The following is a 15,465-nucleotide window of genomic DNA, read 5'->3' as shown; positions in this document are numbered from 1 at the left end:
AAAAAAAAGAAGCACGGAAATGAATGCATAGAAGAAGGGGAGAGCAGATGAAAAAGCACCCGGCGATGAGGCGAAAGCCTTCGTGGTAGCGTTGCTGTTGCCTACCAGTCCGAGCCACCAATTCAGACATTTCTTCCTGCTAAGCAAACAGCGAACACAGAAGAGATCTTCACCGGCACATGTTTAGCTCAATGATTTAGTGTGCAGTATTTGAGAGAAGAGATTAAAGTTCGAACTTCGATAATGATAGTGTGAGAATTATGTTAAAAGTGAGTAGATTCTTTGTCAGCACCGACATTTGATCCTGTCTGCTAAAATCATTGAATCACGGTAATTTACATTTTCCCACATAAGATCGAAATTTTGGGGACCCTTTAGATTGGAGATTCAACCTTTTGAAAAAAGAAGGATCTTCCTCGCAGAAATTAATAAATATTATTATATAAGTATATCACAATCTGCGGCGAAGAATCATAATCATGTTGTTTTATTCCTCGTCAAACACCCAATTTTGAAACTTAATCACCTCATTGGGATGTGAAATGTTTTGCTAACTTTTCCCTGAGATCGCCCCATAGTGTAGAGAGAGAAAATGAGAGAGATCAGCGCATGCACCGGAGCAACATGGGATGGGGATGCGCCAGAGCTCATGGTGTGAATTACGCAGTCAATTCTGTTTCATGTCGGTTACGATTCTCTCTTTTTCATATAATAATAATAATAATAATAATAATAATAATAATAATAATAATTATTATTATTATTATTAATATTCCCCTAAACAAATAATTTTAAGTACATATATGTTGGATTTCTTCTTTTCCTGATTGTATTTTTTTTATTTAATAAAAGTTCTAGTTTTGATTTTCAAAAAAAAAAAAAAAAAAAAAAACTTTGCTAAAGAACTATGCCTAAAATGCAAGTTTGGATTTTTTTTTGATAAAGTCCAAATAGGCTTTTGAAGTATTTGGGAGAAAAATCAATTACATCATTAAACTTTTATTTTTAAGACATTCATTATTTTTTAGAAAATAATACTAATGTATGAAAACAAAGGTGTCATGATCAAATTCTAATAGTAAGAGTATTTAAAAAAAAAAAAAAGATATTATGTATTTATAGAGTGCCTATTACAAAGAGCATAATATTTGTACTGCATCTACAAGTATATAATATTTGAATGTGGTCCGTGATTATGGTCCACAATACAAAGTGAATTATATGGTATAATTCGTCATTACTGTACATAATTATGCTTTAAAAAAACTAGCCCAACTTGTGATCTGGAGGACGATGTGGAAGCTGAGAGTTCCGAACCGAATCCGCATTTTCCTTGGGAGGATTGCATGGGTTGTACGAGAGCAGAACAATACAGCTGTCGGTCTTGCTGGTAATTGGCCGAGAGGCATGCACGTACTGCCGCCTTTTCTAGATGATGATAATTGTGGTTTCCAATTATGGCGTTTTGTAAATAACTAAGCTAGCTGTACTAAACTTTGTTTCGGTAATCCCCTCCCTTTAAAATAAGAATTATGTGTCTACAATATTTTTATTTTTTTTAAAAATATCCGTTATCAATAAATTAAATAAGAGAAATAATTTCATTAGTTATATTGTCTTTATTTTCTCCAATACAAAGATTCATTTCATTCAAATTAATCAATTGATATTCATTACATTGTCCATTATCTTCTTTTTACACTATCTTTTAATTAAATATCAGAGTTATATAATACAAAATAATGTTATATATTTATTTTACAAAATATTTTATTAATATCACAACAAATAAAAAAATTTTAAAAAAAATAGTTTGAAACCAATCATATTAACAACTCGGGGATTTGTTGACAAAGTGAGTATTCAAATAATCCAATAAATTGAAACGGAAAACTACATCGTAACATCTTTGAACTACATCATATTTAAAATGTTCAAATTTTCACTAATTTATCTAATCTTATTCTTTAAACTATAGATTTCTAATTTCTTTATCCAAAATAACTCATTCAACAATAATGGTTGAGACAAATGAACCTCGAGCAGAACACATAAAGGACGTGTATGCTTTTATGTTAATAATAATATGTAAATATTAATTATATTATTATCTTACATAGCTACATTTAAAACTCATTATTAAAACTGTCATTTAGCGCAATAGAATATCATAACACACTTGATGCATTGAAAAGATACCGAAACTACAACAATGCTGCAATCAATTTGGCGAACATAGAAAATGAAGAAATTTCAAAATAACCACGGTTGATTCATTCATTTGTCATGTATCTAAAATACTTACTATGCATTTATTAAATATATTAGAACTAATATAAATTTACAATTCATTTCATTTTCTAGACTCAATCTGCTTAGATTACAGGCAAAATCAACATCAACCTTCACAACAAAAATACTTGGTATATAGGATGTAGTCACTATTTTTAAAAAAAAAAAAATATGCACAAAATGGAAAACAATTTAACTCGAAGGTTAATATCAATTCAATAAAAAATTAAAAATATAAAACACACACACACAAAATCAAGTACTACACTCATTCATACTAATTCTAAAAATATAAACTTGAAAATGAACATGTGCAAAATGGAGATAGAAATTATTGATGAAACTAAACATGTTGCAGCATATATATTCGGACTACCTGTAGAGTTATTGTTGTTACTATCAAGTAATCAAGTTATGAAAATAGAACAAGAGATACTACTTATGAACCATATATACAAATATAATAAATATTAATATTTTTTTTTCAATACTTTCACATGAAACATGTAGTGGAACAAACTACCACTGTAAAATATCAACATTTTATTCAAGAGTTCATAGTACAACTAAGATCTCAGTCATATACACAACAAAAAAAACCCACAGCTTCCTACACCATAATCCCATTGCATTACGCTGTCATCTATGCTATTACATATGTATGAACTTCCCCTATATAATCTTGCATTGATATACATTCAAATATTTATTTAAATACAAATATTGAGCATTAACCCATTCGCGCAATGCACGTGTAAAATTAGTCAAAATAATATGAACCATTTATTTTAACAAACAATTACACCAATATTTTTTAGTTTCGGTTAATGACCTAACTTTATTGAGCTCTTATTAGATTTGTATTTGTAGATGGTAGAAACATTTGCCAACATTACTTAAAAGGGAAAGTGAAATACTTTAATATTTGTCTATAACTATTTAAAAAAAAAACACTAAAGTCAATAACTAAGATCTAACTAAAATCAATAATTAAATGTGTTATTAACTCATTATAAATACTAGTATTTCATATGCACAATACAGAAAAATTCATGTCTACTATTAAAATATTAATACATAAAAATAATTAAAATGTTTAGTTCAAATTATATTTCACAAAATTATAAAATAGTAAATTTTAGTTATCATTAAAAAAAAAAAAAAATATTGCTAAACTCCTCTTTCATTTACCACTCACACAAACTCACTCCGTATATATGTGACATTTTGTAGTAAGTATGAATTTGAAAAAAAAAAATCCACACAAAAATACTATAACAAGAAGTGTAAAAAATTGTGTGATTTTTGCACGGGTGAAAAGGGCAAGCTAAACACTTAAATCAACCTTCTAAAGATTAAACAAAACTTGTCTTGCTTGGTTGAAGAAATTAATTGATGTATAAACAAGATAATTACTGAAAAGGCTTGAGCCCCAGTAAGAGCGGTAATAAATTAAGAAAGTAATTATAAACGGATACTGCATTATAAAAAGATAACTATTCATAATGACTCACGTAATTTTTAAATCTAGGAACATATATTTTTAAATATGGTAAAGAGAAACATGGAAAGAAAGACAATCATATTGAATTGTTCGAAGTGGTGAAAACAATACTACACTTGTAAAAAGTGTATATTAACCCGTGGCCATAAATATGCTAAAGGTACAATAATCTAGGATTGTGAAACTGTTTACATAATGATAAGAACCTGTTTCAAAAACAATAAAAGAATAAAAGAATAATAAGAACCTCAAACACAAGAAAGGTGTTTGTTTGTTGTTTCAGAGTTGCTCCATAAGCATCGATATTGAACTGTAAGTCCCAACGCAACCAAGGATTATGCCCAAAAAGACGATTGCAATACTCAACGTCACCTGAACCAACCACGCACACCATTATTGGCTTATTGCAATTCGTTAATGCCAGAAAACTCAAAACAAAACAACTTTAATTTGACCTCTTTACTTGTTGCCTTATCACCCACAATTTTCAGAAAGCACAAAGCTGGCATTATCACTGCCTGCACCAAAGCCCAACTCTCATTCAATCATTCTTTAATTTTCTCGAAGAGCTAATAATTCTTTATCAACACAAAAACTAACGGGGATATATATATAATACTTACCATAACTACACAACAGAGAGAACCAACAAGTGCCATCATAGTACCTGCAAGTAAGGGAAGGCGTTCGAGAAATGTATTTTGATAGAGAAGACAACGAAGAAAAGACGATGTTACGAGTTACTTACTGAAAAAGGGCACCATAAAAGCAACAAAAAGAGTAGATATGGCGAGTGCAGTCCTTAGCAGAACGAAACACCAAAAGTTGCTAGCCAAACTAGGAGGCAGAAGTTCTTCTATACTCCTAGCACATGGATTCATTAGCAAGGCATATTTGGTGATTGGGATTAAAATCTGCATAGAGTGAGAATTATGGGATTAGTATTGCGGTAAATCTTGGAACTAAGGGAAAAAACCAGATCGAATAGTACTCACTGTTGTCCATACTGCAACTTTAGAAGTGGTTAAATCTGTTGGCATATTCAAAGTAATCTGTGACTCTGAGTTTGAACCAAACATCATAAATCCCATGACTGCACACCCACCATACAAGAGAACACACAAACTAAAACTGCACCACAATCAAAACCACCGGCATTAGATAGGCAAATCAAAGTTGAAAATTAAAATCCCAAGAACGACATGGTGTTCATACCATATGACTAAAGCCTTTGTAAACTGGGTTTTGTCAGCCATAGAATGGTAGATATTTGGGAAAACGGAGTGCCCTGAAAAGCAGAAACCATAGACACCAACTGCAAATGGAACACCTTTCCAGTTTACCAATTCACCTGTATACTGAAATCCAACATTATCTACTGTACCAAGAAGTAGTAGACAAAGAACCACTACAATTGTTGAAAGCACCCCTCCGGCTGCAACATTTAAAAAAAAAAAAAAAAAGTTATGATATGGCATGGCAGATTCTTCTACTAGAAGTCATGAAACAAGAAAAGAACCTGAAAGATAAGAGATCAGCCGTAAATCCTTCAACCATAATGTAGGGAGAATGACAAGTACAGCTAGGGTTGCAAATATTTTCTCAGGAGCTAATTTGAAACTCGGGAAATCAATTTTCACTCCAGGGAATAACCCAGTAAGGTTATCACCCTCCAAAATAATATATTCCACGCAAGCTGACTGTAGTAAAAGAATGTGAATTAGAAATTAAGTTGATATTAAACTCAGTCAAAGCAATCTGCAAAGGTTGTAGGAAACATGATCCTTACGTATAGCTCCAAGTACAAAAGGACCTGCATCAAATCAAGAATAGAGAAATAATGTCAAATACAACTCAAATTGGAGATGTCCCTTTTCTAAACAAAATTGCATGGATGTTGAAAACTAGTACATTAATACATATACATATTAGTTTGCTTAGAGACCTAATTAAAGTGTATGTAGGAATTGCAATAGTAAGATACAAAGATAGGTAAATTGTGTTGGATTAAAACGCTAATCATATCATGTAGAAGCAGAAATGCAGCAAATGGTGGACAAAAGTGATAAATTCTTATAGGCTTCATCACCTAAAAGTTGAGTCTACTTACAGATACTAATATACGCCCAAATTTGCCAAATGCAGCTTCTCCCAGATCAGCAAAGGTCCACATACCATATTTGGTTTCGAAACACCTCCGCATTAGAGTGGCCGTGTAACAACATACAACAGCAAAAAGAACAAGCACTGCTAAACTTGCCCAACCAGCTTCTCTCACTGTAAATGCTGTTGAAAGAAGTGCAATCCCAGCCATCACATTTACGCCTGTATGTTCCATACAAAACAACATATTGAACGACCAAATAGAAATCGACAAGTAATTCGATTAACAATAACAGGAAGAAACAGAAAATTAAAGTTCCTAACCATTTAAAACAGTTTGAACTAGTGAACATCCATGGCTACTAGGAAGTTCCCCAGTTTGTTGCTTATGCAATGTTGACCTCTGTGAAAACGAAGGTTGAACTCTCGAGGGTACTCTCGACGGCCTTGCAGAGTCTCTTCTTTGAAATACTTTTTCAAGGTCAGGCAACAATGGAACCTTCCCACTAGCATCCAAGTTGCCCAAACTTTGGAAGTCAAAACTTGAATTTCTTGAAAAAATACTAGCTCCGCGTATTACAGATGTCATTTGAGGAGTTGCAGCAATTGAAAAGATATCAGTTGCTTCCCTGGAATTCAAACCAAAAAATCACCAGCTTTAATTAGAACACCCCTTTAATTTTTACAAATAGCTACATGAATCTGTCTATATGTATATGTGATCTCTGGATAAAGTTTCTGCAAATCATCCATACATATACATTTTAAAGTAAGTATAATTTCTTCACCTTATATAGGATGAAAACAAAGAGTCCATTGGATTATTGAATATTTGAATCTCTCCAAAATAAAGTTGTAAGCTTTTGTTTGTTATAACCAATAACCAATGCTATTATATTATCTAATGATCATGGATCAAACAAAAACAGTAATAATTTACCACTCATTAATGAAATATTTTTTTAAAGGATGAATTTTTTAATCTAATCATTCCCCTGCAGATATGTACATAAATGTTGTATGTAAAAACACACGTAACCTGAAACTTTGCGGCCATTGTTGGTAAGTTCTTCCTTCAGGTTCATCGCCGCCGGCACCAGCACCCTCTTCTTCATACATACTCTCGGCCACTTCAAAATCAGATTCCGATTCGTCACCGCATTCCGATACATTATCTTTCCTATCCGCCATGATACGTTATTCTGTAATTCCGGTACGTGAAAGAAAGGTAAGGAAAGATGAAAAGAAAGAAAAGGGTGTGTGTGTGTGATAGTGTGATGTGTTTTGGGTGCGTAAAGTGATGAAATTTGGGTTTGTTTGTGTCCTGTGGGTGGGAAGATTTGGAGGGATTTGAATACGTACAAGGCAGAAGATTCACGAAAGATGCTGACAAAGCGACAGCAAACAAACAGGGTTAAATCCAATCTCAATCTTTATGTCTTTTCGTCGCTCAATTTCGGGTCTCCTATTCCCCTGAATTATAATTTCTCTGCCGGGATGCCACTATACTATGTATTATTATGTAACCAAACAAAATTATTATTTGTTTCAAAAAAAACAAAATTCTTCCTAATCCCAAACCCTAAGGGCCCCTACATCTCGGTCCGACAGAGTGATGTAAATTATGGTAATTCACCCCTATGACGAGTTGAACTGTCCACATATTAAATCAAATCTCACACATAATTTATTGAGTACTAATATTAGACATAGATTTTTGGGCATTGCGCATAAAAGAAACTAGTGTATGTGTGTATGTGTGAGATTTAATTTATTGTTTGTAGAGATTTTGAGTAGATGGAATTAGTTAATTTGCGTCCAAATAAATTAAACTAATTCTGAATATAAAATAGGAATAAGATAACAAAGACAATGATGAAATAGGACAATGACATTATATTGCTAGAAAATTTCTTGGATGTCTATTACAAGATTAGTAATAAAAGAACATGATCATGTCCTAACCTAGACAAGGACTAATAATATAAGCTAATCTACCTAACAAATCCCCTAAATAGGGCAACTCTTGAGATTAGGTCAGGACTTGAATGCCCTTGCCTAGGTCCTGGAGACGGACTCCAGAGGTCAATCTTAATGGCAGGCCCTCATCCTTGCTCGGGCAGTTGTTGTATTCGAACCTCTTTTACTTGACATTTTTTTTTTAGGTTGGACTCAATATATCCATCATAAGTAAAATATAATGTAATTATGTTCATAAAATTTGTAGAGATTTATGTGTATGTAACTGATATACAAATATAAGCATTATACAAAAATGTTGAATAATTTTTTTAAATAATTTTAATAAAATATGATAATAATTAACTGTTATGGGTGATTGTAGTATAATATTTAGGTTGTCAATGTGGTGAAATGTACCAATTGAGCTATATTCTAAATGTAGTTCATGTACACGCTAAGTTACATGCCATATAGAGGTGAGCGCGAAGCTGATTGTAGCGGATTTGGGGTAAATTTATATCCAATATGCTAAGGTGAATTTTACAAATCTGATTCACATTCACATCCGATGGGGTGCAATATGTTAATAGTGAATTTGACCAATTGAATGTGGATAGGATGACGAATTTTAAATTTAAACAATATAATAAAATTTACACTATTATTAAAAATAAAATCATCCATTTTAATTTTTCGCCCAAAACAGTCTTATACTATATTAAGGTTTGCATAATATATTGTAAAATAGTGTAATACAATTCCTAAATCTTAATAGAATATATTGTTTCCTACTTTCCTATTTGTACTACAATTCTACATTAAAATTCCTATTCGTAATATAATACAACAATATTAAAATTCCTATTCCTATTAAACAATATTATTTTGTCACTACTCCAATCAATCAATACTATTATTAAAAGGGAAAATGACACTTTTTCCCCCTGAGTTATATACCAATAGCATTTTTTCCCCCCTAAATTATTGAAGTGGTTGTTTTCCCCCCTGAAATGTTAAATGGACATATTTACCCTTAAACTAAATATTTAATTTATTTTTTTCTCCAACAAATTATGACCATAATTTGGTTCAAACCAAACAAACACTATAGCAACCAAACCGAAATATTCCAATTACAATTTAGAATCGAAATCCGATATTTAGAGTTTATTAAAATCGTGAACCAGAACGGACGGTTCATGTTCCGAACTGAAAAAATAAAATACATATATTGTTGAATTTATACTATTTTAAAATAAAAATAAAATTTTAAAATAAAGACGGTTCAAAATCGCGAATCGGATCCAGAACCGCCGGTTCACGGTTCAAGATTCAATTTTTTTGATACATAATTTTAATAAATTGACATTTAAATATTGGATTCTAGATCTGAATTATAACCGAAAACAATTAATTCGGTTGCTATAGTATCCGATTCAATTCAAACCGAACCGTGGTCATCCCTACGTATACGCAATAATTTGTTGGAGAAGTAAAATAAATAAAATATTTACTTTAAGGGTATAAATGTCAATTGAATATATCAAGGGGGAAAAAGCACCACTTTTAGAATAACTGAGGGGGCTAATGCGCTTACCTAAATAATTGAGGGGGAAAAAGTGCTATAAGTATATAACTCAGGGGTAAAAAGTGCCATTTTCCCTTATTAAAAACAAAACCATCATTTTTAACTTCGCGCCTAAATACTTAATAATAATATGGTTAGCGATAAAAAAAGGAAAAATGAAAAAAATCCGTAATGCGGAAGCCATAATGTTCTAAAATTATTTCTATACGTTATTTTACCATTAATCTAATGAATTTATACTATTAATAAAAACAAAATCCCCCATTTAACTTACCGCCCAAAACGTACAGTCCTATACTATTAAAGTTTGTATAAGATTGTAAAATAGTGTAATACAATTCCTAATAGAATATAGTGTTTCATACTTTCCTATTCGTACTACAATTCTACATTAAAATTCCTATTCGTAATACAATGCAACAATATTAAAATTCATATTCCTTAACAATATTATATTATTCCGTCACTACTCCAATCAATCAATACTATTATTAAAAACAAAATCATCCTTTTTAGCAGTAAAAAAAAAAAAGGACAAATAGAAAAGAATCAGTAATTCGAGAAGTCATAATGTTCTAAAATTATTTATACACGTTATTTTACTATTGATCTAATGAATATGAATATAAGGAATATTTTTCAAAAAAAAAAAAAGGAAAAGAATCGGTTATTTATAATTTAGATTAAAATTACAGGTCGTTATTTTAATATTAATATAATGAATATAATGAAGATTTTTTTCGAAAAAAATGAAAAAGAATCGGTTATTAATAATCTATATCTATACTATTATTAAAAACAAAATTATCCTTTTTCAACTTCTTGTTCGAACACTTAATAATAATAAGGTTAGCAGTAAAAAATGAAAAATTAAAAAGAATCCGTAATTCGGGAAGACATAATGTTTTAAAATTATTTATACGCATTATTTTACTAACAATCTAATGAATATGAATATAAGGAAGATTTTGCACAAAAAATGAAAAAGAATCGATTATTAATAATTTAGATTAAAATTACATGGCGTTATTTTAATATTAATCTAACCAATCAATACTATTATTAAAAACAAAATCCTCCTTTTAAACTTCCCGCCCAAACACTTAATAATAATAAGGTTAGCCGTACAAAGGAAAAATAAAAAAAAAAATTGTAATTTGAGAAGTCATAATATTCTAAAATTATTTCTACATGTTATTTTACTATTAATCTAATGAATATGAATATAAGGAAGATTTTGCAAAAAAATTAATAATAATAAAAAAAAGAAAAAGAAAAGAAAAGAAAAGAATCGATTATTAATAATTTAGATTAAAATTACATGATGTTATGTTACTATCAATCTAACGAATATAAGCAAGATTTTGCCAAAAAGAATTGGAAAAGAATTGGTTATTAATAATCTATATTCTATACTCTACACTATTATTAAAAAAGAAATTCTCCATTTTAATTTCCCGCCCAAACATTTAATAATAATAAGGTTAGCAGTAAAAAAAGAAAAATGGAAAAGAATTCATAATTCGAGAAGCCATAATGTTCTAAAATTATTTCTACGCATTAGATAAGGGTCAAATAGACCCTTGAACTATTGATGAAAGTGCAATTAGCCCCCTCAACTACAAAAAGCTTCAATTAGGCACTTCAACTCTAAAGAAAAATGCAATTAGATTTTTTTACAGGTTACTATCAAATAATGACTTAAAATTAGTTGACTTGGCATCTACTTACATCTTAATAAAAAATTAAAATTTTTTTTTTAATTAGTTGCTGCCATGGCAGCTTGGTAACCAACCAAGCTGCCATGGCAGCGTTGTCTTCCAGTTTAGAAGAAGACGCTTCGTCTTCTTCTTCCATGAGCTGCCATGGCAGCCATTAATGGCTGCCATGGCAGCGTTTATTAATTTTTTTTTAAAGAATTTGTTGTTTATCCCTGTACTGTTCATGCCTTAATATGGGTTTCAATCAATGATTAGAAATCACCAACATATATTCTTGAAAATTCGAGGTCGGATTCATATTTCAGGTGTTGTAAGTCCCAAAATTCTTATGATTCTGTTTGAGAATTGCCGCCGACAATCTTAATAGTTAATACAGAAAAGGGATAATTTTACATACACATAATTTTACAGTGAAATTACAACTCACATTATATTAATAATGACTGTTAGTTTTTTGCTTGACTGAATTGAATGATAATCTACCATGCATTGAATTGAAAGATAATCTATCATGCATTATCTCTTTCTAAATTCAGAATTTATTGCTGAAGAAGATTCTTCATCAAGGTTTCCAAATCAAGATTAATGGTGTCAATGGAGGAAAGTATCCGAAAGCCTTTCACAGAGCGCAGCCCATCCACTTCTCTGTGCAGCCTTTTGATGTTGTTGCATGTTCTTTTAGACAATTTTTTTTTAAATAAATGCTGCCATTGCAGCCATTAATGGCTGCCATGGCAGCTCAACCGTCTTTTTCCAGTCTGGAAGAAGACGAAGCATCTTCTTCCAAACTGGAAGAAGACAACGCTGCCATGGCAGCTGGTTGGCTACCAAGCTGCCACGGCAGCAATTAATTAAAAAAAATTATTTAATTTTTTATTGGGATGTATGTGGATGCCATGTCAACTAATTTTAACCCATTACCTGATGGTAACCTGTAAAAAGGTCTAATTGCATTTTTCTTTAAAGTTTAAGTGCCTAATTGAAGCTTTTTGTAGTTGAGGGGGCTAATTGCACTTTCATCAATAGTTCAAGGGTCTATTTGACCCTTATCCCTTTTATTATTAATCTAATGAATATGAATATAAGGAAGATTTTGTAAAAAAAAAAATAAAAAATAAAAAAAATAAAAAAAAAATCGGTTATTCATAATGTAGATTAAAATTACAGGGCGTTATTTTACTATATAAAAAAAAATAGTAGTTGACAACAATATATTGTTATACTTACTGAATAACAATATATAAGTGTAGCTCAAAATTTTGCAATAATTGAACAGTAAATAATTAAATTAATGATATATAAATGGATCCAACAATATTAAACAATTGGTATTAATTAAGGCAGATTATCTACATATGACATTTATAACTTATTTTAGAACCATATATTGCAAGCTCAATGATTTATTTTAGAACTAAATTTTTGTGCATATGTTCCCAATTTGTATATTTCATTGGTATTTAATGGAATCCATACTTAGCTAAGTCTTTGTTATAAGTTATTACATTCTTTGTATGTTGATATACGTTTGATATATTATCACATATAAAAAGATTGCCAACATGAAGTTACTATGTTTTATTCCCAGTGAATTGAATTTAATGATTTGATTAAAAAAATTAAATTAAATGACTCACCAGGCTACTGCCACATTTATTCTAATTTTACATTTTTGGAAGTGTCAAAGTAAATATCTTTAAGTGAAACCAAAATATATACAACATAATAATTAAGTTCGTTTGAAGTGTATCATTTGAGATATTTGTTTAGCTTAATTTGTGGAGTTAATGTTATGAATTTGTGGGGTTAAAGTTATGCTTTTATAAGATAGCTCATGGTGTTCAATACAGTAACCATTGAAGAGTTCATGGTGTTCAATAGTATTAATAATATATTCATGAAAATGTTGAGACAAACCATTGGACATTTGCATTGTTTAAGTCGTCCGGATGAGAAATGTTATACCTTTTTGTCAATTAAGTTTATAAATTTAAATTGTATAAATCGAAATCAAGCAAGGATAACATCAGAAAACAAATATTAGTAGGGTCTTTCTCTATTCGTTTAATGGTCCAGGTCCATCCGGTTCGCTCGAGAGGCACATGAGCTGGCCCAAAGGGAATCATCACTTATGAAAATTGAATCCAAGTTTACCAAAATTCTCTCCCACAAAGAGAGCTTATTTGCCACTTGAGTTACCCTGTTAGGTTAATATTAGTAAACTATAATACAAGATTTGAAGTTTTCAAAAATCAAAGTCACAGTTATTTTTCAAGCATCCACGGCCATTAAAAAGAAAAACTAAATATCAAATTTTAAAATACGAATAATCAATTTAAAATACAAACAAATCTAAATTGCAAATCTTCATTCATTTTTAAATATTCATTCATCTTCAACACTATTAAACTTGTGATTGTGACACGTGAAAAGTAACAAATTTGGCTTAAAGAATAATGGAGGAAAGTAAGAAATGATAATTGATGAATTGAGGAAGAGTGACCAAAAATTATATGCTAAGTATAAAAAAAATAATTAAAATTGAATTATAATTTTAGATTTAACTACGTCATATCCATTGCAGGATATATACTTAACAGTGGACTACTAGGCTATATTTATAGCGGATTGAATATAGTGAATTTTGATAAGTCACATTCACACCTATTCTATTAGTGGTAGATTTTCATTAAATAGATCCGTATTCCGTTCACTTTAAGTGGACGCAGATGGAACGATGAGACTGAATTTGATAAATCCTTACTCACACCTAGAATTAATGGTGCTCAGTACAATATCTATCGCGACACGTATTATGTGTTAAGAGTTATTTGAAATAATCAAGATTATATTGGTGAGACTATTGAGACAAATTATTTGACATTAGTACAATATTTGAGAATATTTTAACTGCAAGCCATCAAGGGCCTTCTGATTTCTGAAGCACCCAAAAAAGAGTAAATAAATCTTTTTACTATATTGTCATTCTCAATTGTTAAGTCATTATCAACTAGTTGCAACAAATGCTAAAGTTATTTGTAAACAAAATTAAAAATTATAATTATATAAATTGTTTTATTATCAATGTTTTTTTTTTCTTTAATATTTATAAATGATATAAATTTTGACGTTATTATTTTTAAAATTTGTAAATATATACGGATTGGAGTAATATATTTCTTGCATCACACTGATGAATTACTAGTTAATTTATACAATCAAAATAAGATTTACCTAAATTAAATTATAATTTTTTGATACTACAGTTCTTTTTGATGAAATCAAATTTCAATAACTTATTAAAGGGAAACAAACCCCTCTTACTTGAACCACAAGTAGTTACATGTACGTTGAGTTTGCTGACCCCATAAAATGAAGTCTGATCTCTTGTTCAGTTTAGGTAATCACATTAAAAAAAATGACATTATTAAAATAACCTCAAATTAGACCATTCTAAAAACTATATATATATATATATATATATATATATATATATATATATATATATATATATATATATATATATATATATATATATTGATTTTGACCTGGTAAGTATACATCATTGCACAACTGCACCACCGCATACACCACTGCACCAATCCTCAGATCTTGGCCGTCTAATCTCACATATCAATTGTTTATAGGAGTTCACAGGTTCACACCCAAACAGTGGATCCCACCTGAACGGGAGAAAATTAGGTTTAAATGATCTAAGAACCTCTATTAACATGTGAACCTGTGTACCATTGTGCATCGTTTATCTTGCTCGATCTTGTGGTTTATAATGATTTTAACTTGGTAAGTATACATTACTGCACTAGTGCACAATTGCACCGGATGTACTGCACCGATCCTCAAATCTTGCCGTCTAATCTCACATCTCAACGGTGCATATAGGAGTTCACATGTTCACACCCAAACAATGGTTCTCACCTGAACCAGAGCCAATATATGTATATATATATATATATATATAACATTATTACTTTAATTCTGTTTAATTACATGAACCACACGCTAATTTAATTTGTTTTACTTGCGCTTTAATATATAGAGCTGTAGGAATAATTATTTCAAGTTATGTATGTAAGATGCAATAGTATGTTAATTTAGAATTACTGGAAATCAATGCAATTGTGATCATGAGGCTTACAATTATGATAATTAAAAAAATGGATCGGGGTGAAATAAAATAAAATAGAAATTAAAAAGAAAAAAGAAAAAAGAAGAGAAATGATGTGAATGCTCCTCCATTACATATTCCGGAGAGATAGGAGGTGGAGAAGGCGAAG

At 30.3% G+C, this 15,465-nt stretch overlaps 1 protein-coding gene across 1 annotated transcript; it reads right to left on the bottom strand.

The window, feature by feature from the left end:
• Positions 1 to 3,912: 3,912 nt before the first annotated feature.
• LOC109158981 (vacuolar amino acid transporter 1-like) lies at positions 3,913 to 7,283 on the bottom strand. The gene is made up of 11 exons (XM_019306935.1): positions 6,939 to 7,283; positions 6,224 to 6,528; positions 5,907 to 6,121; positions 5,586 to 5,609; positions 5,316 to 5,496; positions 5,012 to 5,231; positions 4,792 to 4,927; positions 4,545 to 4,710; positions 4,420 to 4,463; positions 4,252 to 4,314; positions 3,913 to 4,168 (listed from the first exon to the last, which is right to left on the bottom strand). Exons 1-11 carry the CDS (start codon positions 7,088 to 7,090, stop codon positions 4,076 to 4,078), a joined length of 1,599 nt encoding a protein of 532 aa, XP_019162480.1. The 5' UTR covers positions 7,091 to 7,283; the 3' UTR covers positions 3,913 to 4,075.
• Between the last annotated feature and the right edge of the window lie 8,182 nt (positions 7,284 to 15,465).

Source organism: Ipomoea nil, unplaced genomic scaffold, assembly GCF_001879475.1.
Source record: "Ipomoea nil cultivar Tokyo-kokei standard unplaced genomic scaffold, Asagao_1.1 scaffold2826, whole genome shotgun sequence".
In the NCBI taxonomy this organism is placed as follows: domain Eukaryota; kingdom Viridiplantae; phylum Streptophyta; class Magnoliopsida; order Solanales; family Convolvulaceae; genus Ipomoea; species Ipomoea nil.
This window is presented reverse-complemented; position numbering and strand designations above follow the sequence as displayed.

Bases quoted from the DNA above. Each gene is read 5' to 3' on its own strand.
- LOC109158981 (XM_019306935.1), bottom strand. From the start codon at position 7,090: ATGGCGGATAGGAAAGATAATGTATCGGAATGCGGTGACGAATCGGAA. The intron at 5,497-5,585 runs GTAAGGATCATG...CTTTTACTACAG, and splicing joins TTTTGTACTTGGAGCTATAC to TCAGCTTGCGTGGAATATAT. The intron at 4,928-5,011 runs GTATGAACACCA...ATTGTGGTGCAG, and splicing joins ACAAAGGCTTTAGTCATATG to TTTTAGTTTGTGTGTTCTCT.